The sequence below is a fragment of the Cervus elaphus genome, chromosome 17 (assembly GCF_910594005.1).
Source record: "Cervus elaphus chromosome 17, mCerEla1.1, whole genome shotgun sequence".
In the NCBI taxonomy this organism is placed as follows: Eukaryota; Metazoa; Chordata; class Mammalia; order Artiodactyla; family Cervidae; genus Cervus; species Cervus elaphus.
The window spans coordinates 17738217-17764091 of NC_057831.1; the positions used below are offsets into that span (position 1 = coordinate 17738217).

The 25875-nt window shown below is 36.9% G+C and overlaps 1 protein-coding gene across 5 annotated transcripts in view; it reads right to left on the bottom strand.

Annotated features, from left to right (window-relative positions):
• Positions 1 to 25875, bottom strand: part of SEC24B (SEC24 homolog B, COPII coat complex component) — a 78965-nt gene that overhangs the window by 26141 nt on the left and 26949 nt on the right. For 3 of the 5 annotated variants that reach the window (XM_043870957.1, XM_043870953.1, XM_043870952.1), the window contains 3 exons: positions 18473 to 18577; positions 5358 to 5438; positions 2373 to 2590 (listed from right to left, as the gene is read on the bottom strand). In XM_043870957.1, the coding sequence (XP_043726892.1) occupies positions 2373 to 2590; positions 5358 to 5438; positions 18473 to 18577 (404 nt within the window). The remainder of the gene's footprint in view (positions 1 to 2372; positions 2591 to 5357; positions 5439 to 18472; positions 18578 to 25875) is intronic. The other 2 variants (XM_043870956.1, XM_043870954.1) reach the window with 1 other exon arrangement.

The window sequence follows — 25875 nt, forward strand, 5'->3', positions numbered from 1 at the left end:
AAGTCTGGTATTAGCACCTGTGATTGACTAATTTTACCTGAAGAAATTTCATCTAAGTTAATAATGAGACAACTACACAAAGCTTTGTGCACACTTGTACATGTTGATTTTGATGCTCAGTTATGACCAATAGCAGTAGGCTGGGCGATTATAAAACATTACGTAGCTATTAGATGAAAGGTATGAAATAATATGGAAAGGTTCCCTCTCACGCTATTCAAGGATTTTTTTAAAAATGTAAAACAATGCTCATATTTATCAACTTGTTTGTGTAAATAAGTCATTTAGATGCCCAGCTCTTTTATTGGCTTTCTCTCGTAGATGCATATAGCAAGAAACCTGGAAGGACAAGCTCCAAGTGTTACTGTTTATATCTTGATGGTGGAAATACTGGCTGATATTTATTTTCTTCTTTTCTGCTCATCTACATTTTCCTACAACTGATCATGCACTGCTTTTTAATTAAAAAAAAAAAAAAAAAGCCATACAGCTTCTGTATCTGGTTTTTTTTTACATATTCACTAAAATATTTTTTTTAAAGATTTAAAAATTTTTTTGGCTGTGGTGGGTCTTTGCTGTTGCACACGGGCTTTCTCTAGCTGTGCTGAGCGGGCTACTCTGCAGTCGTGGTCCAAGGGCCTCTCGCTGCGGAGGCGTCTGCTGTTTGGAGCACAGGCTCCCAGTGCCCAGGTTCAGTAGCTGCAGCGTACGGGCTTAGCTGCTGCTTGGCATGCGGGATCTTCCTGGACAAGGGACTGAACTGGTGTCCCTTGCATTGTAAGGCAGATTCTTAACCACTGAACCACCAGGGAAGGCCTAAAATATTTTTCTAATTTTTCCTTTAAAATTAATTTATTTTTTAATTTTTAGGGTTTTTTTTTCTGGCCATACTATATGGCTTGTGGGATCACACTTTCCCAACCAGTGAAAGTGAACATGAGCCCAAGGCAGTGAAAGCACCAAGTCTTAAACACTGGACTGAGGAAACTCCCTTCTTTTTAAAACATCAACTTTTTCTTTTTTTCAACTCTGAAAAACTAATTTTAAGCTTTTTTTTCTTCCTCAAAGGGCAACCACTGGGGTTTCCCACTACTTAGTAAAGGTCATCTCAAATAAAGGAATACCAAGAAAACCCTTAAGATTTCAGGGCCCTCCCACTGGGTTATACTAGATGCAATATTTAGAGTCATTTCAATTTTACTCCTTGTGGCTTAGCTGGTAAAGAATCCGCCTGCAATGCAGGAGACCTGGGTTCGATCCCTGGGTTTGGAAGATCCCCTGGAGAAGGGAAAGGCTACCCACTCCAGTATTCTGGCCTGGAGAATTCCATGGAATGTATAGACCATGGGGTTGCAGAGAGTCGGACATGACTGAGCGACTTTCACTTTTACTTTTCAATTTTACTACAGAAAGCTATTTAAAGTAAAATATTCCTATTCTAACTAGGACTTGAAAAATAAATGGCTTCTGTTAAAATTAGCTTGTTAATGTTAATATTAGATTAAAATCTATAATCTTTTTTTAAGTAGACAGATAAGAATTTAAAGCACAACCTAGCTATCTGCTTAAGTCATTATTGCTCACTTATCCTGAAATAGTGGAGTTCCATTTGGACCAACACAGCCCAAAAGAAAATCTAACAAAACGGAAGGCAGGGAAGCCTGAACTAACCAACCATATTTCTCCAGTGCCTTCCCCAGTTTCCTTCTTCCTTCTGTGCTTTAATTCTAAAATTAAATTCCAGGAAGAAATGTTTTTTTTCTTCTCTAATTTTCATCAGTTCACCATAAGATGAAATCTCTGTAAAGTTAGTCTACTAAGAGCAGTTTTTTATTATAAGTAGAATGCTTTTGTCATTTAAACTGTTTCCTTATATTTTACTTTTTCTCAACAAGTATAAATGCAAAATACTTATTGTCCTTTTAACAAATTGCTATGGTATTTAAGAGGTAACTCCATGAAAGGTCAAGTCAAAAATAATGAACAAATGTATTAATGAGCATTTGTTGAGGCTTTTACCAATTTTAGCTATATGTCAGAGACTTCTTCAAGTTAAGCACTGAAACCAAAATCCCAAACTACATTTATACCATGTCAGTTTTTGAGCAAGCCAGCTTAGTAACACAAAATTCAAAATAACATTTAATTTCCTGATCATAAAATGAATATCTGCACATTACAGAGACTCTGAAAAATAAAAGTACAAGTACACACACACATAAACATACACACACAAACTGGAATCAAAGTCTGTGCATGTTTAATCTAGGCTTATCTACATTAGCACCTATGATACATTTGAATCACCAGGGAATGGTCAGAATTGCTAAGTTTCACAATTTTTGTATAACTTTATACGACTAAATACATACTTGAGCATACTGCTGGAATCCAGAATACACTGGGCTACTGGGTGGTCCTCCAGAATTAAGTGGTGCTGTGGCGTTCTGATAGCCAGGCTGAAGAGTCGGATAGCCATACCCAAACGGCTTAGGCAGTTTTGAAGGCTGAGGAGCCGCTGGGGCTGGCGCTGGAGCGGGGCCGGGAGCGGGGTCAGGAGCAGGACTACTTGCAGATGAGGAAAGCACATCTAACAAAGGGAAAGTCACGGTGGTCACTGAAAAGCAGCGCTCCACAGGGACACCTGGGTGAGCCGCAGCTTCTGGCACTTTCTTTCCTCTTATTAAAACTTTTCCTTATGAGAAATTGTGAATGCATACAAAAACGGAACAAAATAATAAACCCATATATCCATTACTTAGCTTTAAATATTTTGCTAATCTTGTTTCACATGTTCCTACTCCATCTTTATTTTTTTTTAACAAATATATTACAGGAAAACTCCACCTTGTATCATTTCACTGACACATACTGCAGTTGATATTCCTAACAGATAACATACTAAATGTATATAATAAATACAATATAGCATATAAGTTTATATTTATGTATATGCAAACAGTTATTTTTTCCCTTTATTCTCTCAGCAGAAATGGGGCCAAGAAGCAGAAAACAAAGCAAAGCAATAAAAAACAGTGTCAATTACTCTCTTCTCCAACTTGCCTTTTTATCTGACCTTGACATTTATTTAAAAAAAAAAAAAGGCCCATGGAAGAAGTGGCCTATTTCCACAATCCCCCAGAAATCTGCTTTATTTTCAGAGGCAAAACTGTGAAACTCTGAAAGACAGTGTCTAGAAAAGTGTCCAGCTCCTAAAACAATGTCTGGTATATAGTAGAGTCCAAATAAAATTTAATGAATGAATGCTTTTCCTTCATTTAAAACAGAAACTAAAAAGTGATGAATACTGTAGGGGGAAAATAACTGTAGAAAATTTAATTATCACATACAAGAATAATATCAACAAAAGAAAGCCTATTTCTCTACTACACAAAACCACTATTAACATTTTGTTATACTGTTAATCTTACTTTTAAAATTAAATCTAAAATAAATGTGTATTTTACACTGTTGTATTTAAAAGGACCTCCTGAACAGCACATGGAACTCTGTTTGACGTTCTGTGACAGCCTGGGCAAGACGGGAGTTAGGGGGAGAATGGGTACATGTATACGTATGGCTGAGTCCCTTCCCTGTCCACCTGAAACTACCACAACACTGCTAAGCAGCTATACTCCAAAACTACATAAAAAGGTTTTTTAAAAATAAAATATATGCATTTTAGTCTATTTTTCATATAAAAATTACATTCTTCACTAGCAATCATATTCTGCAAAAAATTCTTAAAAGCATCTGATTTTAATAAATTTATTTTTTCAAAGTTTATTGAGGAATCCCATCCTAGACTGACTCTATTAGCTCACATTTTTGAAGAGACCTTCCTGGACATTCTTAAAAGGACAAAAGCATCAACGTCATGTCATTTCCTCAGATTTCCTGCTTGTCTCTCCTGACGGTGATGGGAACAGAAGTATTAATAGAAAGGTGTCTTAACACAGCAAGAGTCACCAGCTTAAGAAATGAAGAACTGGAGTCCTAAATATGAGGGTCCAAAGCTTTTCCTCTTATTTAGGAAAGGGACAATATTTCATACATCTCTACAGTCCCTAAGATCTATCTAGTATCTGACATACAGACTTACTTCATTTAATCTTACTCTGACAGATTCTCATCTTTCCTTAATTTTGGTGTAGTACAAATAGATAGAAAACTTGCCCAGGGTCATTCACTTACTGTCAAGGCATAGTCCATAACAAGAGTAAGATCTGGTGATTAAATGAATACAGACAAACACAACAAGGTCTAACTCCAAGGCCACCACGTTTTAACTCCACTACGTTGGATGTTTTACTTCGGGTTAACCTGATGCTCATGAAATACTATAGTTTCATCTTTTAGTGAATGAAGTGACTCTTCTAGAATATTCTGATAATGGGGATTGCTTTTGGAATGGTCCATAACTTCTCACCCATACACACACACACACACAGATCCACAGATCCCTAGGGCAAAAAAATCCTTAACCACAAAAGACTGAGTAGCTCATTTAAGTATCCTTGAAATATTAAAAGGGAACTCTATATTAAGCTGAGAAGATTGAAGTTTTCTACTGATTCATACGACAGTGATAGCAAGACAGTGTGTGAAGCCCAGCACATTCCAACAATTAAGCTTCATCCTGGATAATTACCAATGTGATAAGAAAGAGAAGAGCACAAAAAGTTGTTTTGTTAGTCCTAAAGTTTGGAATAATTAAAAAGAAAAGGCAGAAGATCAGGTGTGGTTGTCAGGCTGTTGGGGTTAGGAGACAGGCAAAAAAGGAAAATAACAGTACAAGATGCTAGAATGAAACACCTATCCATTATAGAAGTCAAATTTGTAGATTTTTTAACACTATCCACCACTCCTGCTCCTACATGATGACCAAAGTTATTTCCAGATATGGTTAAAAGTAATGCCTCCAAAACCTCCCCCCAAATTGGCTAATCTGTTTACTGGTGGAGGCAGGCAGGAGCCATAGGCGGAGTAAAGTATCAAAGACTATTTATACTCAGAGGCTATTTGGAAGAAATTCAAGGACCTAAGCATGAGAACAGAAATATAAATTTAAAAAAGAAGGGAAAGAAGAGAAAAATTATTCAGTATTAAGTCTTCTAGAAAGAGGAAAAGGATAAAGAGCATGGTAACAAAATTCAAATACTAAATTTCCTTAGGCCTCCCAGAGACAGCAACCATAGTTGTTACATGACAATTACACCATGAAATTAAGGCTGAAAATAACAGGAAAATGTTTCCTTTCTCTGTTAAAAATATAGTACAGTAAGTGTTCATGTTTGAAAGTAATTGATGGTCAGTAACTTTTCAAATAAACTTCAACTATGCACAGAACAAATCACCTGGGTAGCTGCCTCCTTCCAGAGCATCGTAACTGTTGGGCATTGGAGAAGCACTGCTTGTCGTAGAAGAGCTGTCAACACCTAAAAGAAGAACCAAAATGTCTGCTAAGTTTAAAATGACCACGTATCTTAAAGCAGCCTTTGGCAATTTTGAAAAAAGATGTTTTGCTGATCTAGGAAAATTCCTGATCCTAAAAACATGAGATAGCTGATGTTTAATGACATTTAAAAAGCCATATATAAATTTCTGATAAGAACAGGGGATGAAAGTGGGAAGAATACGGAAGAATATGAGTAGAATAAAATTTAATCAGACACACATGAAGTCATCTTAACGATATAATTTAGAAGTAGTAAAACACAAATATCAATTTAGAATGATAGAAATGTTAATATAATCACACCTCAAAGACAGGCTCTACCAAATCGCAAGCTATTAAATACCTTTTATCAGTATCAGGCTATTTTAAGATAATTAAATTTTAATGACTTTTATAACTCAGCATAGCTGTATGAAACCTACATAAGAGGAATCTCTGGCTTAGGTTGCCACCTAGCATGTTACTAAGCTTTTCTATGTCTTGGCTTATTCATTTGTTCAATAAAGATTAAATGATATCTGCTATTTTAATAAGAACAAAAATAAGTGGTACTCTATTAAATATGTGTTAGACTATAAAAACTTTTATTACTGTGTTCATTTCAAAACTTGTAAGATTAATTGGAATGTTCAGTGGCAATTTATGATAAAATTTAGTAATATCACACAGATAGTAGAATACAATATAAATCCTCTCATTTATTCACTCAACAAATACTTTATTGAAAGCCTACAGTTAACCTAGGTAGATGCACTAAAGTATATACTACTGAATAAAACTGAAAATGCACATGGCCCCTCTCCTGCGTTGGCTTTTTTCACCAGAAGACAAAATTCTGAGTTACAGAGATGATTCCTAGCTCTTAATACCAATATTATAACTGGGGTTAAAACTATATTTTAGGTTAATTTTCAATTGTGATATAAAAAGAATAAGTATGCACAGTATCTTTCATTGAATAATTTAGGTTAACTACAAGAATTCAGTGTACTGACTCAGGGCATAATAGCTAAAATTCTTTGTGTAAGAACATTCTGTTATTAGTAAAGAACATGGTTTAGAGGCAAAAGATTATAGTTACATTAGACTCTGCAACTTAAGTGCTACACAACTTTGGGTAAGTGACAATCATCAATAATACTCTCTCTTGGAAAACAAGAACAATTTTTTAAATGCCCTATATGTGCTTTTTAATGTTCTTGTGATGCTTAAATGAGGCAGTGGATATTAAGCAACTTACAAAACATGAAGGCTATAAAATAAATAACAGGCGAAAGACACTAATACAAAGTACTTTCTTGGTGATAAATAGAAAACTGTTGCATATTTTTGTCATTACTCTTTTTTTTTTTTTCTTTTTTGTCATTACTGTTAATTCAGAGTGAGAAGTATGGGCGCTTCCTTTTTGTTCCTTGTATTTGTGAATTTATATCTAAAGAAGCATGCTGATATATATGGTCAAAAGTCTTGAAGTAACAGGATTAAAAAACAATATACCAAAACCCAAATATTCACCAGGAGATGGATGGATAAACAAAATGGACTAAATGTAGTATATCTATACAATGGGATATTATTCAGCAATAGGAAGGAATTAAGTACTGATACAGGCTACAATATGAATGACCCTTGAAAACATGTTAAGTGAAAGAAGCCAGACACAAAAGGTCACATGTATGATTTATATGAAATACCCAGAATAGGTAAATCTACAGAAGTAGAAAGTAGATTGGTGGTTGCCAAGGGCTGAGAGGAGGAGGATATGAAAAATGAAGACTGAAGTTAGATCCCCTTCTTACACCTTATGCTAAAATTAATTATCATAGACCTAACTGCTAAAACTCTTAAAATATGGGAGTAAATCTTCACGACCTTGGATTAAGCAATAGATTTTTAGATATGACATCAAAGGCACAAGCAACAAAAGAAAGAAAATAGATAAAATGGACTTCATCAAGTTAAAAACTTGTGTTCCACAGATATTATCAAGAAAGTTAAGAGATAACCCCAGAATGAGAGAATATCAAATCATATATCTAATTAATAAAGGTCTAATATCCAAACTTGGGCTTCCCTGGTGGCTCAGTTGGTAAAGAATCCTCCTGCAAAGCAGGAGACCCCAGTTCAATTCCTGGGTCAGGAAGATCCCCTGGAAAAGGAATAGGCTACCCACTCCAGTATTCTTGAGTTTCCCCGGTGGCTCAGATGGTAAAGAATCCACCATGCAACACAGGAGACCTGGGTTGGGAAGATCCCCTGGAGAAGCAAACTGCTATCCACTCTAGTATCCTGGCCTGGAGGATTCCACGGACAGAGAAACAAGGCAGGCTACAGTCCATGGTGTCACAGAGTGAGACAACTGAGCGACTTTCGCTAATATCCAAAATATTCACAGAACTCGTATGACTCAACAATAAAAAGACAAATAATCAAATTAAAATGCACAAAGGATCTAAACAGACATTTATTACAAAAAAAAGATAAACAAATGGCCAATAAGCACATGAAAAGACGCTCAACATTACTAATTAGAAAAATGCCAATCAAAACTACAACAAGGTGTCACCTCACACTGATCAGACTGGCCATCATCAAAAACTCTACAAATAAGAAATGCTGCGAAGGGTGTGGAGAAGAGAACCTTCATTCGCTATTGATGGGAATGTAAACTGGCACAACCACTATGGAAACCAGTACGGGGGTTCCTTAAAAAAGTACTAGCAAAGCTATCACATGTTCCAGCGATCCTACTGCTGGGGATATACACCCAGAGAAAAACAAAAACTCTAAGTTGAAAAGATACCTGCACCCCAATATTCACAGCAGTACTATTTACAACAGCCAAGACATGCAAACAGCCCAAGTGCCCATGAACAGACAACTGGCTTAAGGAGGTGTGATATATAAATATATGTAACAGAGTACTGTGCAGCCATTAAAAACAGAATAAAATATCACCATTCCCAACAACATGGAAGGACCTAGAGAAAATTGTAGTTGGTGAAGTCAGACAGACAAACACCGTATGATATCACTTATAGAGAGAATCTAAAAAATAATACACATGAATTTACATACGAAATACAAACAGACTCACAGACACAGAAAGCAAGCTCATGGCCGCTAAGGAGAAGTGGGGCTGGGACCAATCCCTGCGCTTTCCAAGCTCCACTGCGATCCTCCCTGTGGTGGCTGAGCGGTCGCAGCACGCTGCCCCATCACACCACGGCGCACCACGGCGCACAGAGGCAGCTGTGCTACTGCGTTGGTATTTGCAACCATGATACCAAGGAAAAGACTGCTTTCTGCATCCGAACTACTTTTAGCTGAATGAGAAGCTCTGGCACTTGTTGCCACTCTTAAACGTTAGGTCCAGTCTGCCTCAGTCACTTTACACTACAGCTACTGATAAGAAATATTCTGAGATCAAATGGATGTAACACTCAGGGCACATTTTTCCTCGTTCCTTTACTGGCTCTATGTCACGTGCTGAGAGAAGACAAGAAGCTGGAAAAGAGCGGGAGCTGAGTCAGAAGTAAGGTGAAGTAAACAGCTCAGAATCTGTGACGCTGGGGGAAAACAAACCACGGTACACTACAGCCTTCTAAAAGAGACTTAAGCCATTTTCTCTCCTTGGGTCAAAAAAGTCAACTGCACTTATTAATATTTTTCAACTTGAAATTAATGAGGCAATTTGAAATTGCATTTCCTCATAACATGTATAAAACACGGAAAAAGTGTAAGCCAAATTCCATCTCTGCCACTTAGCAGTTGAGAGAAAATGGGTAGTGGTGGCTGAGTTGCTAAGTTGTGTCCAGCTCTTGAGACCCCATGGACTGCAGCCTGCCAGGCTCTTCTGTCCATGGGATTCTCTAGGCAGGAATACTGGAGTGGGCTGCCATTTCCTTCTCCAGGGGATCTTCCCAACCCGGGAGTCAAACCCAGGTCTCCTGCACTGTGGGCAGATTCTTTACCAACTGAGCTATAAGTGAAGCCCGAGAGAAAATGGACAAGACTCCTAACATTTCTGAGTGATTTATTATTTGTAACAACAGATTTTATAACTCCACAGGGGTAATGTTAAGATTAAAGAGCTATAACAGATATAAACTAAATAGTTACTAGCCAAAGACTGAGAAAACATTCTTCATCTTTTCTCTTCCCTCTTCCTATCCTAAAACCGCTACAAAAGAGAGGAAAAGAAAGAACAAGACAGAACCTCCTGATTGATAAAGCCAAGCATTTATTCTCAAGCTTTGACCAAACTTAACATTTATCACTGCTAACCAAGTTTCTTTTGATTTGTAAAAATTGTTCTTTCAGGAACACTCTGCTTCCCTCCTCCAATTTTCTGCTACCTTAGTCTTATTTCTCACTAGCTTATTCCTTATTTCAAAAGCCACTAGTGCTAATCAATTTCTTCTGTTAATGCAAAATCAATTTGCATTTCTAAAATACAAGTTTGGTTATGTTATTTTCCGAGGTAAACTCCTTCAGTGACCTCTCACTACCTTAAAGATAAACCCAAACTCCTTACTAGGAAATGTGAGGTTCTTAAAGATCTTATCTAGCCTACTCACCTTCATTCAAATCTTACCACTTGCCCTCTGCAAACAAGAGGTCCAAACTCGCTAAAGTTCCCCAAATATGCCACTCTCTCTCATGCTTCTTCTTGCTTTGTTTCAAAAAAGTGTCTCTGCCTCTTCAGAGGTCCCTCACCTGCTCAACTCCAAGTTCTTTCAGATTGAGTTCAGGTTCCCCTTTCTGCCCTTCAGAACCCTCCAGGTCATCTCCACCCTACGTCTGGTTCTAGATTCTCCTATGTATTCCTATAAAGCACCACAATTAACAAAGGACTGACTATAATTTCATTCTATATTCCAAATCAGACTGTGAGTTTCTTGGGTTTTCAATCAAGCTCACATGTGGAGCGTTGTTAATCTGTTTACAAATTGGTTGTTCAGAACTCAAAACATTTTTCAGAGAAATAATAAAATAACTGGTTTTTATTATCCTAGTTCAGTCAAGACCAAAATCAGACTTGACTATATTCTTTGCAGCCGAAGATGGAGAAGCTCTATACAGTCAGCAAAAACAAGAACGGGAGCTGACTAGGGCTCAAATCATGAACTCCTTATTGCCAAATTCAGACTTAAATTGAAGAAAGTAGGGAAAACCACTAGACCAAATTCAGGTATGACCTAAATCAAATCCCTTATGCAGTGGAAGTGACAAATAGATTCTAAAGATTAGATCTGATAGAGTCCCTGAAGAACTTTGGGCAGAGGCTTGTGACATTGTACAGGAGTCAGTGATCAAGACCATCCCAAAGAAAACGAAATTCAAAAAGGCAAAATGGTTGTCTGGTGAGGCCTTGCAAATTAGCTGAGAAAAGAAGAGAAGCTAAAGGCAAAGGAGAAAAGGAAAGATACACTCATCTGTATGCAGAGTTCCAAAGAATAGCAAGGAGAGATAAGAAAGCCTTCTCAGTGATCAATGCAAAGAAATAGAGGAAAGCAACAGAATGGGAAAGACTAGAGATCTCCTCAAGAAAATTAGAGACACCAAGGGAACATTTCATGCAAAAATGGGCACAATGAAGGACAGAAATGGTATCAACCTAACAGAAGAAGATATTAAGAAGAGGTGGCAAAAATACAGAGTAACTATACAAAAAGATCTTCATGACCCAGATAACCATGACGGTGTGATCACCCACCTAGAGTCAGACATCCCAGAATGAGAAGTCAAGTGGTCCTTGGGAAGCATCACTATAAATAAAGCTAGTGGAAGTGACTGAACTTCAGTTGAGCTATTTCAAATCCTAAAAGATGATGCTGTGAAAGTGCTGCACTCAATATGCCAGCAAATTTGGAAAACTCAGCAGTGGCCACAGGACTGGAAAAGGTCAGTTTTCATTCCAGTCCCAAAGAAAGGCAATGCCAAAGAATGTTCAAATTACCGCACAATTTCACTAATTTCACATGCTAGCAAAGTAATACTTAAAATTCTCCAAGCCAGGCTTCCATAGTACATGAACTGAAAACTTCCAGATGTTCAAGCTGGATTTAGAAAAGGCAGAGGAACCAGAGATCAAATTGCCAACATCCATTGGATCATCAAAAAAGCAACGAGTTCCAGAAAAACATCTACTTCTGCTTTATTGACTACACCAAAGCCTTTGACTATGTGCATGACAACAAACTGTGGAATATTCTTAAAGAGACAAGAATACCAGACCACCTTACCTGCCTCCTGAGAAATCTGTATGCAGGTCAGGAAGCAACAATTAGAACTGGACATGGAACAACAGATTGGTTCCAAATCAGGAAAGAAGTCCGTTAAGGCTATGTATTGTCACCCTGCTTATTTAACTTATATGCAGGGTACATTATGTGAAATGCCAGGCTGGATGAAGCACAAGCTGGAAGCAAGATTGCCGGGAGAAATATCAATAATCTCAGATATGCGGATGACACCACCCTTATGGCAGAAAGCAAAGAAATAAAGAGCCTCTTAATGAAAGTGAAAGAGGAGAGTCAGAAAGTTGGCTTAAAACTCAACATTCAGAAAACTAAGATCATGGCATCTGGTCCCATCAATGCATGGCAAATAGATGGGGAAACAATGGAAACAGTGACAGACTTTATTTTTTTGGGCTCTGAAATCACTGCAGATGGCGACTGCAGACATGAAATTAAAAGACCCTTGCTCCTTGGAAGAAAAGCTATGACCAACCTAGACAACCTAAGAAAGCAGACATTACTTTGCTAACAAAGGTCCATCTAGTCAAAGCTATGGTTTCTCCAGTAGTCATGCATGGATGTGAGTTGGACTATAAAGAAAACTGAGCACTGAAGAATTGATGCTTTTGACCTGTGGTTTTAGAGAAGACTCTTGAGAGTCCCTTGGACTGCAAGAAGATCAAACCAGTCAATCCTAAAGGAAATCAGTCCAGAATATTCACTGGAAGGACTGATGCTGAAGCTGAAACTCCAATACCCTGGCCACCTGATGTGAAGAACTGACTCCTTAGAAAAGACCCTGATGCTGGGAAAGGATGAAGGCAAGAGTAGATAGGGATGACAGAAGATGACATGGTTGGATGACATCACCAACTTGATGGACCTGAGTTTGAGCAAGCTCCGGGAGTAGGTGATGGACAGGGAAGCCTTGCATGCTGCAGTCCATGGGGTCGCAAAGAGTCAGACATGACTGCCAACTGAACTGACAGATTATCCCAGTTATTTCATAGGCATTTACAAAACTCATAATCCATATTATTGATTAAATATCATATATTTATGACAAGCTGGAAAAAATAAGCATTTGCAAATCTTTAGTATTTCAGTTAATTAGTTTTGGGGCTAGCCTAGATATCCAATTACCATCCTATCACTATTTCTACTTGAATGTGCCCTTTGAATTGTAACTCTGGACACTGGTACCAAATCTCCTTTTGTTATGGCTTTAATATTCTGCCGTCTCTCACTGTACAGAAAGTTGGAGTTTCCAGTGACAGCAATCATATATACAGATACTTCCAAACTCAATGCTCAGGTAACAGGTGCCACCTGCAAACACATGACAATATTTTGTTTTCAATGAATACTGAAGACCCTCAAACTAATATTGTTCTTAATGGCACTGATATCTTTTTACATCCTTCACAGACCCAGTACATGTGCTCAATTTCTAAAATTTAAAAAACATACTAAATATGTACTGAATTTAGTTGGAAGATACTTACTTTTTAAAATAACCAAACAGTAGTACATCAGTTAGAGAGAAAGATAGATTGGGGCTTCCCTCAGTGGTGAAAGAATCTGCCTGCCAATGCAAGAGAGATGGGTTCAATCCCTGGTCTGGGAGGATCCCACGTGCTGAAGAACAACTAAGCCCACGTGCCACAACTGCTGCGCCCGTGCTCCAGCGCTCACGAGAGGCAACTACCGAGCCTGTGACCCACAGAAAGGGCCACCGCGATAAGCCTGTGCACTGCGACTGGAGAGTAGCCCCCCTCTGCAACTAGAGAAAAAGCCTGTGCAGCAATGAAGACCCAGCACAGCCCAAAATACATAAAATTACTAAAAAGACAGAAAGTCAGATCGAACCCTTTTAGGGATGTTCTTTGGCAATGGGTGTTAGGGTGGTGGAGGAAAAGGGAAGATGTTGATCAAAGAAGAAAATCTCCCAGGTATAAAAGTTCTAGGGACCTGGGAATCTAATGTATAGCACATAATGATTATAGTTAGTAATAATGCATGATACACTTGAACTACTGAAAAAAAAAAAAAAAGGAATTTTCTTTGGAAGTTAGAAATAAGGCCAATACTGTCCTGTTCTTTATAAGAGTTGACTTAACTTGTTCTATGTCAAAATACGCACTACCTTTTAAAATAACCAAGTCAACCAAAAACATATTTTCTCTGAGGGAGTGCCTGGCACTGAATAATTACTATTAGTCTGTGTGAAAGTCAAGTAAAAACTGACTAGCACCTTAAAGCTCATTTAAAAAAAAAAAGTTTTTTCTTCTAACATTATTTACAAAATATAGCATCATGCTGTCACATTATGGGAGAGAACTTCCTCTTGTCCTCCGGCCTCTTCCCAACCTGAAAATTCCCTAGAGGAAAGGCAACTGGGCGTGTGGGGAGCAGGTGACAGAATGTTAGACAATAGTGTCTTCCAGGCACTAGGGCTGGCACTGGTCTTTGGCTTTTTACTCCCCCCTTTCACTTTATCTCACTTCTCAATTTTATTTTGCTGATTACCTTTCACTCCCATTTTCAAGTTAGTATTCCTTACCAGTACAGATGTGATGGTATTTGTCCACGAAAGGCCCACTCTAGCACTAACAACTGAAGGACAGAATATCTGTAACTGAATAAACTTAGTGAAGAATTTAAGATATAACCATTATGAGTAGCTTGCTCTCTGCTTTCTTTAAATTTAAGTTTATTCTCTAACAATTCTGAACTTTCACAAGCTTCCAACAAAACATAAGATTGTCTCCAGTACAAAATTCTATTTCAGTTTCCAAGTATGCATTTAATAAGGAAACTTGAAAAAGGAAACCTACTTGTAGCACGTAATTTAAAAGATATAATTAGATGGTTTAATGTAAAATCAGAACTGAAATCAAAATGTTCTTTTAAATCTGAAAGCTTAAAAAAAAAAATGAAAGCTTTAAAGAAATATCCCTGTACGTGACTCCTAGATAGACACACTGTCGAGCAAACTGCAAGCATTAATAAATGAAAAGCTAAAGTAAGTGGAGAGTCACTTTAACTGTAACTATGAAGAATATATATGGGCTTCCCTGATGGCTCAGACAGTAAAGAATCTGCCTCCAATGCGGGAGACCTGGGCTGGATCCCTGGGCTGGGAAGATCCCGTGGAGGAGGACATGGCAACCTCTCCTGTGTTCTTGCCTGGAGAATCTCCATGGACAGAGGGGCCTGGTGGGCTACTGTCCATGGGGTCACAAAGAGTCAGACATGACTGACTGACCAAGCACACACAGCACAGCATAAATAATATTATGATTTCCTCCTAATTGATATTTTACTACTGCTTAACAAGTTTTTCCGAAATTGGAGCATAACTTCACAAGAACTAAACACACAAGAATCTAATGATTACAGGGAAAAAAAAAACCATTGAAATGCTTAACAAATAGAGCACTCCAAATTCTCTACTTCATAGAGCTACTTATATGTAACCTCCACACCAATTCGAGGCACTCTCTTTCACCATTTTACATATGAAAAAAACACTGTAACTGACCAGGACTTTTAAAAAATCATTTTAAAGCTAAATTTCTTTTCTGTTTTTTCTTCTCCCTCACTCAGAATGTCCCTTTAATTTGCAACCAACAAAAACAGGATATTTATTTACAAACCATAAGGAGATAACACCAGGATCCTAGGAAAAATTTTCATAGTACAGTCTTATTTTATTTTAGTGTGAATAGTGAAAGTCGCTCAACCATGTCTGACTCTGCGACCCCCACAGATTATAGAGTCCATGGAATTCTCCAGGCCCGAATACTGGAGTGGGTAGCCTTTCCCTTCTCCAGGGGATCTTCCCAATCAGGGATCGAACCCAGGTCTCCTGCATTGCAGGCGGATTCTTTACCAGCTGAGCCACAAGGGAATCCTTTATTATTTTGCTGCATGATAAAAAGGCAGAGGAGAAAAAAAAAAAAAAAAGGCAGAGGAGGAAGACAATACTTGAGTAACACCATGGTGACCACTGCCACGTGCTCTTTAGTCCCCTCTACTTCAGGGCTTCATGTTCTCGCGAGGAGATGAAGACTACACTGTTCACACCTCTCTGCAGACAGAGAGACCTCGTTTGAGGCTAATGCTCTGTTCAGATCTCAATCAACTCATCCGCAAAATGGAGCCAATTATCTCTACATTGCAGGATGTAGAGAATGTAGGATGCAGGATGTAGGGAAGAATAAACTGAGATAAGAACATGTGCTCAATGTTGTTAATGACAACTACTTTTCAGAGAGATTTCAGCATTTGCCAGACACTGTTCTAAGCTCTTGACAGATAACACCTTCAATCCTCAAAACAACTATGTGTAATTGTTACTATTATTCTCCACTGACAAGATGAGTAAATTGAGACTCAATGAGTTTAAGAAACTTGTCTAAGGTCACAAAGTTAGTAAGTGACAAAATCAGGGTTTGAATCTAGAAGAAATGACACAAAAAACCCCACAGCTTTAGTTAAATAATGTAAGGTGACAGAAGAAAGGCCATAAATGCTAAACCTTTTTGATTTTCTGATTTTTTTCTTTTTCATCTAAGGAAATGGGATTTTCAACCAATGCACCTAATTGTTCAGCAGAACAAAAAGAGGGGAAATTTAGGCTGACAACATTATACAAAGTAACACATTTTTGAACTGTGTAAAATTAGGATCATAAGATTAAAAACTGAGACATATGCAGGATCTGAATAACACAGGCATTAAATAATTAGAACACCAGGGCCTGGGAGCAGTGGCCCATCAGCAGCAAGGGCCATCCATACAGTAAGATCTTGGTTCCTAAAATGCCCTTCTCCACTACAGGTACCAGGACTGAAGCAAATGGTCCATCCCAGGCTGCAGCAGCCCAAACACAAGATGAGCTAGGAACATCTTAGTGAGGACTTAACAGACTTAAAATAAGTGCTTAAAGATTCATGGGAACATTTTTAAAAGACAGCTTGAAGGAGCTGCCGCTGGCCAGGTTGAGGACAAATTGCTATCAGAATAACTAATGACAGTAATGGATTATTACCCACTGAATAAAACAAGAATCCATGAGTCATTATAAACCCAAAGAAATCAATAAGGGAGAAGAGAAAGCTCTTCTTCACAGTGAAACCTGAACACAAAGAAGGAATGTTAGAACTAGAAAATCTTCAAAGAATGTTCAAACTAATGTATGCTAGTTTAACAAAGAACAGGATATTTATAATAGTATCAAAGAACTTCCCCATAAACTACTTATTAATTTCAAGGGAAAAGAGAAGTAACTTTACAGTTGAGAAATCTGGCAGACACCCTCTTAATCAAGTCATCAAAGTTAACATCATCAGTATGGGAACAAATCAACATCATGTGCCTCTTGACAGAACACATTACTTCAGTGGTAATCTTGCCAAAAATGTGTGATTTCAATTTAATCAAAAGTGTCAAAGTCAAGAAAAGTAAAGAAAGGTTAAGGGACTGTTGTAGGTTGAAGAAGTCTAAATAAATGGCAACTAAATTCAACACATGACCCTGGATTGGATCCTAGGACATGGAAACCGCTATAAAAGATCTTATTGAGACAACTGTTAAGATTTGACTATGGACTGTGTAACAGATATTAAGGTAACAGTGACTGATTTCCTGATAACTATATTATGTTTGTGCTATATAAGTCAGGAAATACACATTGAAATATTTAGAGGTAAAGGTTCATGGTATCTCCACCTTACATTCAAACGACACAGGAAAAAATGTACATAGAGAGGATGAGGCAAAAATGGTTTATCTTGGTAAAGTATATATGGTCGTTTCTTCCACTCTTCTGTAAGATTGAAATTATATAAAATAAAAAGTTACCAAAAATTCACAAAGATAAATGGGTATCTGGATTTTTAAGGGAAGAAAAAAATACCATCCTTCTGGAACCCTTTACTTTCACCCTGCCCCCACAAATCATGCATAAGGATTTGAATGCTTAAAAAATGCAAAGGAAACAGAAAGCTCTATTTAAACAGACTGTTTACAGAGCAAATCCTTCCACTCAGTTATAAAGATAACAGAATCGTGGTCATGTATAACTTGAAAGATCAGCACTTACTGATTCAGTCTTAAAATATTAGAATTAACAGAGGAACTGAACTACTTAAAATTCAGCAGTTATACTGATCAAAGGTAGAAAAAGATACTAAACAGGCTGCAACACATCATCACAGGCACACTTTCTTCAACTAGTAAGATGTAAACTTCTACTTCAGGAAGTAGGAAAACAACTACAAGTTTGGGGTCTTCAAAATATATGACAAGATGGGCCACAAAGAAAGACCTCAGAGAAACGCTCTCCAATTTTTACATCAGTTTTATAAAACCCACATGATTCATTCTGATTATCCCAAAGTGGCATGCAAAGCAGAAAATAAAACATTCCTAAAAGGGTGCTACAGCAATCATCAGCCAAAAGCATCAGTCAGGACTCATTCTTTAGCATGTGGCATGAGAGGAAATAAATTTCTGAAAGAAGAAAGCACTCTATCATCATGAAAAATGCATTGTTACTTACAAAATGGTAACGATGTCCAAAAGAGGAAACACAAAACAGACAAGCAAAACACCTCCAGTGACCCCCACCTTCTGTAACCCAAATCAATCTACTGAGCTAAATCTGCAAAGACACATTGGTTTAAGGACGAGTAGGACTATGGACATAAAAAGAAAACTTGAGTAGGAAAAGTTCAAGAACTGGGGTAAAGCTAAAGCAGACCTGCTTCCTCATCCTCCTCCTCCTCTTCCTCATCATCGGAAGTTGATGACAAGGGAGTTGGTGCGAAGCTAGCTTGATTATTAACATATTCACCATACTGCATGCCTGTAAAGTGGAAAGCACAAACACAAGAGTCAAACCAACAGGAAAGATGAGAAATAAAATTTTGACATTGCATCAAAAGTGAGAAAGAACTCTGACATTCCAAAGAACACCCCAGCATGCATATTAACATTAGCTAATTTATAACCAAAACTGAAACTGTTAGAAATCTCTGCGAAGCAGTTTAGTAAAAGCAGCTTTAAAATGAACTGGTTTAAGTGTAAAAAAAAAAAGAAAAAAAAGAACCAGGTCTGACATCGATAATATTTAGGAAACTCTACTGATATTCTCTGAACATTTTACTGGGCTCTACACACGTTTACCTTCTTTGACCTTGGGGCCCTTGTGGTATACTTCCTTTGAGACCATGTATTCTTGGTGAACAGCGATCGTTTCCACTGAAATGAATTTGTACAGCATACAACACACATACAAATACTTGGTACCTTCCTTCTGCTAATGCCACCCTGACAGTAACTCAGTTCTCATAACGGAAAGAGAATGACAGTTAAAGAAAAGAACTGTATCTAGCACAGTTCTCTGCTCAGAGTAGATGCTCAAAAGAAAAAAAAAAAAAAAAGAGGGGGGTGCTTATTCACTGTGGCCCTACAAGACAATTAAAGCGAATTTTCAGAGAAGGCAAATCATCTCAGCATCAGCCTACTGCCTACATGTGAGTCTGAATTAAGGGAAGGAGACTGGTCTGCAGTGTGAGATACAGCAAGAGAAGGCAGCCTGTGCAAAAGGCACAGCTGGTAACTGTAGAATACCTCCCTTTAGAGCAAAAAAGTTGGCTGCATATTTTTATTATTTAATTACTCTAGCAAAATCAGGACAAAAAACTAAGATTCACAAAATTTTTAAGAGGGAAAATTTAAAAAAATTTATATATATACACTTAAAAATACATACTCTTCATAAATAAGAATAAACATCCTTACTAAGAAAAATCTTAGAGCTCAATTTGAAAAAGAAAAAAAGAATCCAGAAACATAACATGGATTTTCAAGAACATTTCACAGTATCAGAAGTGCAGTGATGCCCTGCCTCACTAAAAAATCATGTGGTAGTCCTCTCATGCTCTTGGTTTTTTTTTTTTTTTCAGGTGACCTTCTTAATTAGCATGGAGAAACATAACTCATGTGTATAGTAAGAAAAAAATTTTAATGAAGTAAAGTCTGAACTTAGAAGAGAGCAAAAGTTAAACTGTATATGAGTAAAGCTTTGATACTTATGACTAAAGACGTCATTGACAAATCTGCTAGCTTTGCTGAAATATGTTTTAAATACAGATAAAATGGCAGTTATCACAAATTCACCTGAAAAAGTAAAAATCAGCGTGAAGTAAGTTCAGGCAACACAAAGAATTAACTTGATACCTTGAAAGACCAAATTCAGAGTGGCAAGTTCCTCTAATAAAAGCCTAGTTAAAATGAAAATTTGACTAATATTAGACTTTAGGTTAAATACACTAAGAAGTTTATATTTAGACATGTTAACAGTGAAAATATTTTATAGAAAAACTGTTCAATTTAAGGACTTCTTTAAATATGAAATACTTTCTCAAAACACCAATTAGCACTGCACTTTAAAAAGTACACGTATGTGTATGTATATAATAAGAAACAAGAGAAAGAAGAAAACAAGAAATTTCCATCTACTGTGCTAAGCTAAGAGAGGCCAAAAAACTGGAAGAAAATCCTTTCTTTTCATGACTGTGTAGACTGTTGATTTTATATCTAATCAGAGGAGTCAAAGCATAGGGCAAACCTATACGTGTTATAAGAGAAATATTTTCCTCTTTTTCCAGATTTATTGAATAAAAACAGATTTCACGTATTACTGGAAAAATATCCAATGCTGAATTGGAAGCAAAAAAGAAAATATTTTTCATAGAGCAATGCACTGGATTAATGCACTGGAACAAACCTAAAAATAAGAGGTAATAGAGTAATATTATTTATTATAATATAATTTTAGATCATTCAATGGTTGTCAACATACTATATTACCTGAATGTCACACAACATACTTAATTTTACTGTTCTAAAAAGATGCAATCTTTTTGAGAAGTGCTAGAGATGAATGTTATCAATACTTAAGCTCTTTCCCAATTATGACTCAATCTGCTCTGAATTTAACCTTTCTTTGCTCCTTTAAGTAAACTTTGTTAAAAGTTTAGGAATACTAATGGCACAAGAATATAACCTTCTGCTTAATTCACAGAAGAATGGTAAGAGTTCCAGAAAAACCATCCATATGTAAATGCCCTGCTCTAGACTACAAGGTACACTGTAGAAACGTACATGGGGTACCTCCCACCTCAACCACCACCATCACCATCACCACCAAACAAGGAAGCAAAGCCACTCTCCTATTTCATTCTGCCAGAGCTTTCAAGGCATAAATCTAGAAAACCAAGAGGCAGAACATTATTTTACAGACTGAAGGACATGATAAAGAACCTGTTACTGAAAAAAAAAAAAAAGAGCCTGTTACTAACAGGTCACCAATATTTTAAAAAAGACATCCTCTTTAAACTACCTATCATTAAAGGACTCTCTTCAGAGAGTTGGAGTTGCTTAATAAAAGGCATCTTTACTGTTCCCTAGATACAGTTACACTGGGAATAAATAAAACCAGTCTGAAGAGAAAACAAATCCTTTGGGGAGGCTAGCTTTTTTAAATTCAAGAGCTCAGACATTTGAGTGACTGTTACCTTTCTTAATCTAGTCTTCTAAGCACATACAACACTAGAAGACTTTGCAAGGGTTCCCACAAAAGAATGGTTTTATGGGAATCACTTTCCACAGTATTTTCTTTCCTATACTTAATCCATCTAAGAAAATACCTGTGTTAAGAACAGACTTTTTCTCAACTTACAAAGGAAACACATTCCCTTAACTTATCCTAAATCTTAATATAGGAAAGTTTCCTCCTTCTTTAAATGATTAATCAAGGCACCTTAAATCTACGGACTTTCATTTACCTTGCCATACATGCTTCACTTAAAAATTAAACATATTAGAAACAGGGTTGGCTTTATTAATTCAGAAATATTGAAAAGTAGGGTAGTGGGAGTAATGATTTATTTAATGATTCTGCATGTATGCAGGCCCCAACCACTACTATCAAAGAAGCCACTGCTTTTTAGAATTCAGCAAAAACAAAGCAAAAACAGTAAGAAATATTAAACAGACAAGCAGCAGGACATTATGGATAAAATGGAGTCTCTGAGTTCAATTCCAGGAAATACCACTTACTAGCTGTGTATCTTTGGGCAAATTACTAACCTCTCTGTTCTTCATTTATGTCATCTGTAAGATGGGGCAATGACTACCTCAAATGGTTGCTGGGAGGATTAAATGAATTAATATATTTAAAATCTTAGAATGGAACCTGAAATACAGTAAATCCTACACAAGTATTTACTATAATTACTATTGAACTTCAAAACATGTTTTTGTGTATATTTAAATGAAAACAATTATTTTCAACTATTCTTAATACTTATTCCCAGGGCAAGTCATTAGAAAAAGAACCTTCCACCAACCTGAGCAATATTTTCAGTAATGCCAGTTTCTTTAAAAACAAGCAGAATATTTTCTAGGACTACCAGTCTTTTTCAAGATACACTGGATTTCTCTCAAAGTCTATGAGATACTCAATAAAGTACTTTACAACACTTTATCATAAAATATTTATAATACTTATAACCACTTCATATATCCTTCTATTTTATACAGTATTTACTTCTTTCTACCTTCTTTTAAAACCAACAACAAAAAATTTAGTAGCAGGTAAACCTATTAGCTGGGCTTTCCAGGTGGCTCAGTGGTAAAAAATCTGCCCACCAATGTAGGAGACATGGGTTCTATCCCTGGGTCTTCGGGAAAAACCCCTGGAGGAGGAAATGGCAACTCACTCCGGTATTCTTCCCTCGGAAATCCCAGGGACAGAGGAAACTGGCGAGCTACAAGTCCATGGAGTCACAAAAGAGTCGTGCACACCTTGGCAACTAAACAACAAAAATAAACCTATTAGTACTCAGTAGTGTGTGTGTATATATGTGTGTATATATATATATAAAATAAAATATATATATACTGTATATATATTTGTATATGAAATATATATACATGCTGTATATATATTTGTATATGTACAAATTTTTACTATGCCTGATGAAATTAATGGAATTATTTCTAATTCTTATGCATGATTCCTATTTAAATACTAAAAAAAAAGTCAAGTAACAGAGTTTGATAAACACTATGCATGTATTTGGGGCTTCCCTGGTGGCTCAGAAAATAAAGAATCTGCCTGCAGATCCCCTGGAGAAGGGAATGGCAACCTACTGCAGTATTCTTGGCTGGAGAATCCCATGGACAGAGGAGCCTGGCAGACTACAGTACATGGGGTCGCAAGTTGGACGTGACTGGAAAGACTACACTATGCATGTATTTTACCACAAGAATACAATGCTTTTTAAGACAGTCCTTGCTTCACAAATAGCCTAATATCAGGTACATATTACAATGCTTTGTTTCAAATTTGGCAATGAGAAACAGCATATTGATTCACTGTCTAGTTTTTATAACTCACTATAAAAAAGAATAACTGACATTTAAACTTGACAGCTTTTAGTAATTTTGGCTTATGAGATATAAGATGAAATTTATTTCTCAGTGGAGTTTATGATACCTCCTGAAACTTTAGGAACACATTTCACTGGATTAAAAATTAAATCAGACTATTTGACAAAGAATAAAATGTGTCTCACTGGTTTGAAAATGAGGACTGCCTTTGCCAATTAGGTTATGTGGAGATACTACCTGTGAGATAAAAGTATGTGATATTATATTGGCAATAGTATAATGAAATTTACAGTATTTTGAATAACTGCTCACTCAGTAAAACACACACCTCTCTAAACCTCAACTTCTCTCTTCTATAAAAGAAATATATGGTTTGTCTGCTTCATGTGATGATCAAGTGAGATAATAAAACCTAAAGGTATTTTTAAATTGTAAACTGCTGCTGCTGCTGCTGCTACTGCTAAGTCACTTCGGTCGTGTCTGACTCTGTGTGATCCCATAAACTGCTACATGAAATAATAATGTTACCAGCTATCTACAACCTGGAAAATAAACTCAGAAGGTTAAAAAACCTAAAAGAACAATATTGCTTTAATAAAATCCTTCCAATACCATTCCTATCTACCCTACATGAACAAAATTTTCTCAGTAATTATCTGTATATAAATAGTTATAAATTAAATTTTTCTAAAATTTATCTTATTTTAATAATGAACCATATGCAACCCAGGTACAGAAAGCTATGGTGGGGAGGAGGGAAAGCCATTAACCTCAATGAAAGATGTATTTCCAATGAAAAGGTACTTTCTATTTAAAAAACACCAAAATTCATAATGTTTATTGTTTTCACCAACTAGAAACTCAAAATAACTGTATTGATAGAATAACCAAGAAGAAAAAGTGTTAAAGCTTAGACACCTGTGGGTATAGACAATAACACAAATTTTAAAACTTCAATATATATATATATATATACAGCAGCAGAGAAACATGATGGAGTGTTAAAAAGTTTCTAGCTTAAGTATATATTTTTACTACATTCAAGAGAGGAGATATGATATTAAGAAGAAAAACGAAAAATGTAAACTTTCTAAATGTTAAAGAAGGGCTCATTTCACTATTTTTTTTAAAGGATGACGGACTTCATCCCAGTGGATACAACGAAAAACACAACATCTTTGTTTTAAAAGTCAATATATGCAGTACACTGAAAATTATGTAACTGCAAGTATTTAAACTTCTGGTGAAAAATTTTAGATGTCGATCTAAAAATGTTCAAGTAGTTCTAGTTTGCTTCAAAAAAAATTTTAGGAGGTATGCAAGCAAAAATTTGAAGTCTCTCCTCTAAAAACCAGCACAAAATGCTGTGAGAATAACTAAGAAAGGGTATCTCTGAAATACTGGAAAAACACAACCTAAAGGTTGAGAACTATGTTTTATTTGGCGGACTTTCTGAGGACTTCAAGCCTGGAGGCCAGTATCTCAGACAGCTCTGAGGGGCTGTTCCGAAGGGGTAAGGGAGGAGCCAGGATATACAGAGGTTTGGGGGACAAAGATCAGGCAGCTGGAACGTCAAAAGATCACCGTTAATTAAAGAAAACCAGTGAATGGATGCAGCACTTTTCTACCTATGGGAAGACGCCCTGAAATCACTCATGTGATGTGCAGCACCGCTATGGAGGCCAAGGTCCGGTTCTTGCCCACTCCAGCTCCCTCAGGCGCACCGCTACGGGCTGGTTGTAGGGCTTCAGGGCCTCCGTCCTGAGTTCCCTCAGGGCTGACTGCTGGCGGGCAGCTACAGTGCCTCGGTGGCTGCCCCACTCTTTGCTATATATATAGCTGGCAACATTTTTCATTCACAGGAGAAAAAGACTAATCTCTTTCAAGTATCAATATTTCAGAAGTCATATCAGACCCACAGCATACTGTACACAGCTGTAGCCTGCACAACTGCAAGAAGTATCAGGCCCACAAACGACTAGTGCACAACACGCTAGGTGAGAGAACTCACACAGACCGGTGTGTAAATTCCAAATCAATCCAAAGGCAAAGAGACCACTCAGTACCCAATCTTCTACTTCAGAAAACAGAACAATAAGAGCTGCAATTGAAATGTCTCCAGTATTATCTTTTCTGTTACTTATTCAAGGAGCGTTATCTTGGGTAAGATAAGCACTTAACAGCTGACAAAAACAATACTTCAGCCTCACAGACACAGCACAAGACAGAAAGGTCAGAGGTAACGATCTTTCATTCTACCACTCCGTAATTTATAATCTTGAGCAAGTTACCTAACTTCTGTGAATGTCACTTTTCTCATCTGTAAAACCAGGATGTCTACCTAGTAGAATTGATAGGGGATTAAAATAAATTGGGGGGGGGGGGGCACGCAATGTAAAGGGCCAAAACAAGCAAGATATGTAATATCTGGAAGGTGGCCATCAATGGTTAGTAAACACACCACTCATTTAGTTAGGGCTCCTACCTACCCTTAAATCTCTTCTACTCATGATAAGTAAAACTCTCCTAATAGTCCCTCACTTTGAAGGTAAATGCTGTAATAACTAGATTCTATTCCTAAGACACCTACTGGCTTGTTGGGAATCAATGGACGCCCTTTGGTGCTGCAGTTGGTTTCTCTTAAAAAAAAAAAAAAAAAAGAGTAAGCAAATCTATAATGTACAATCCAATCAAATGATAGAA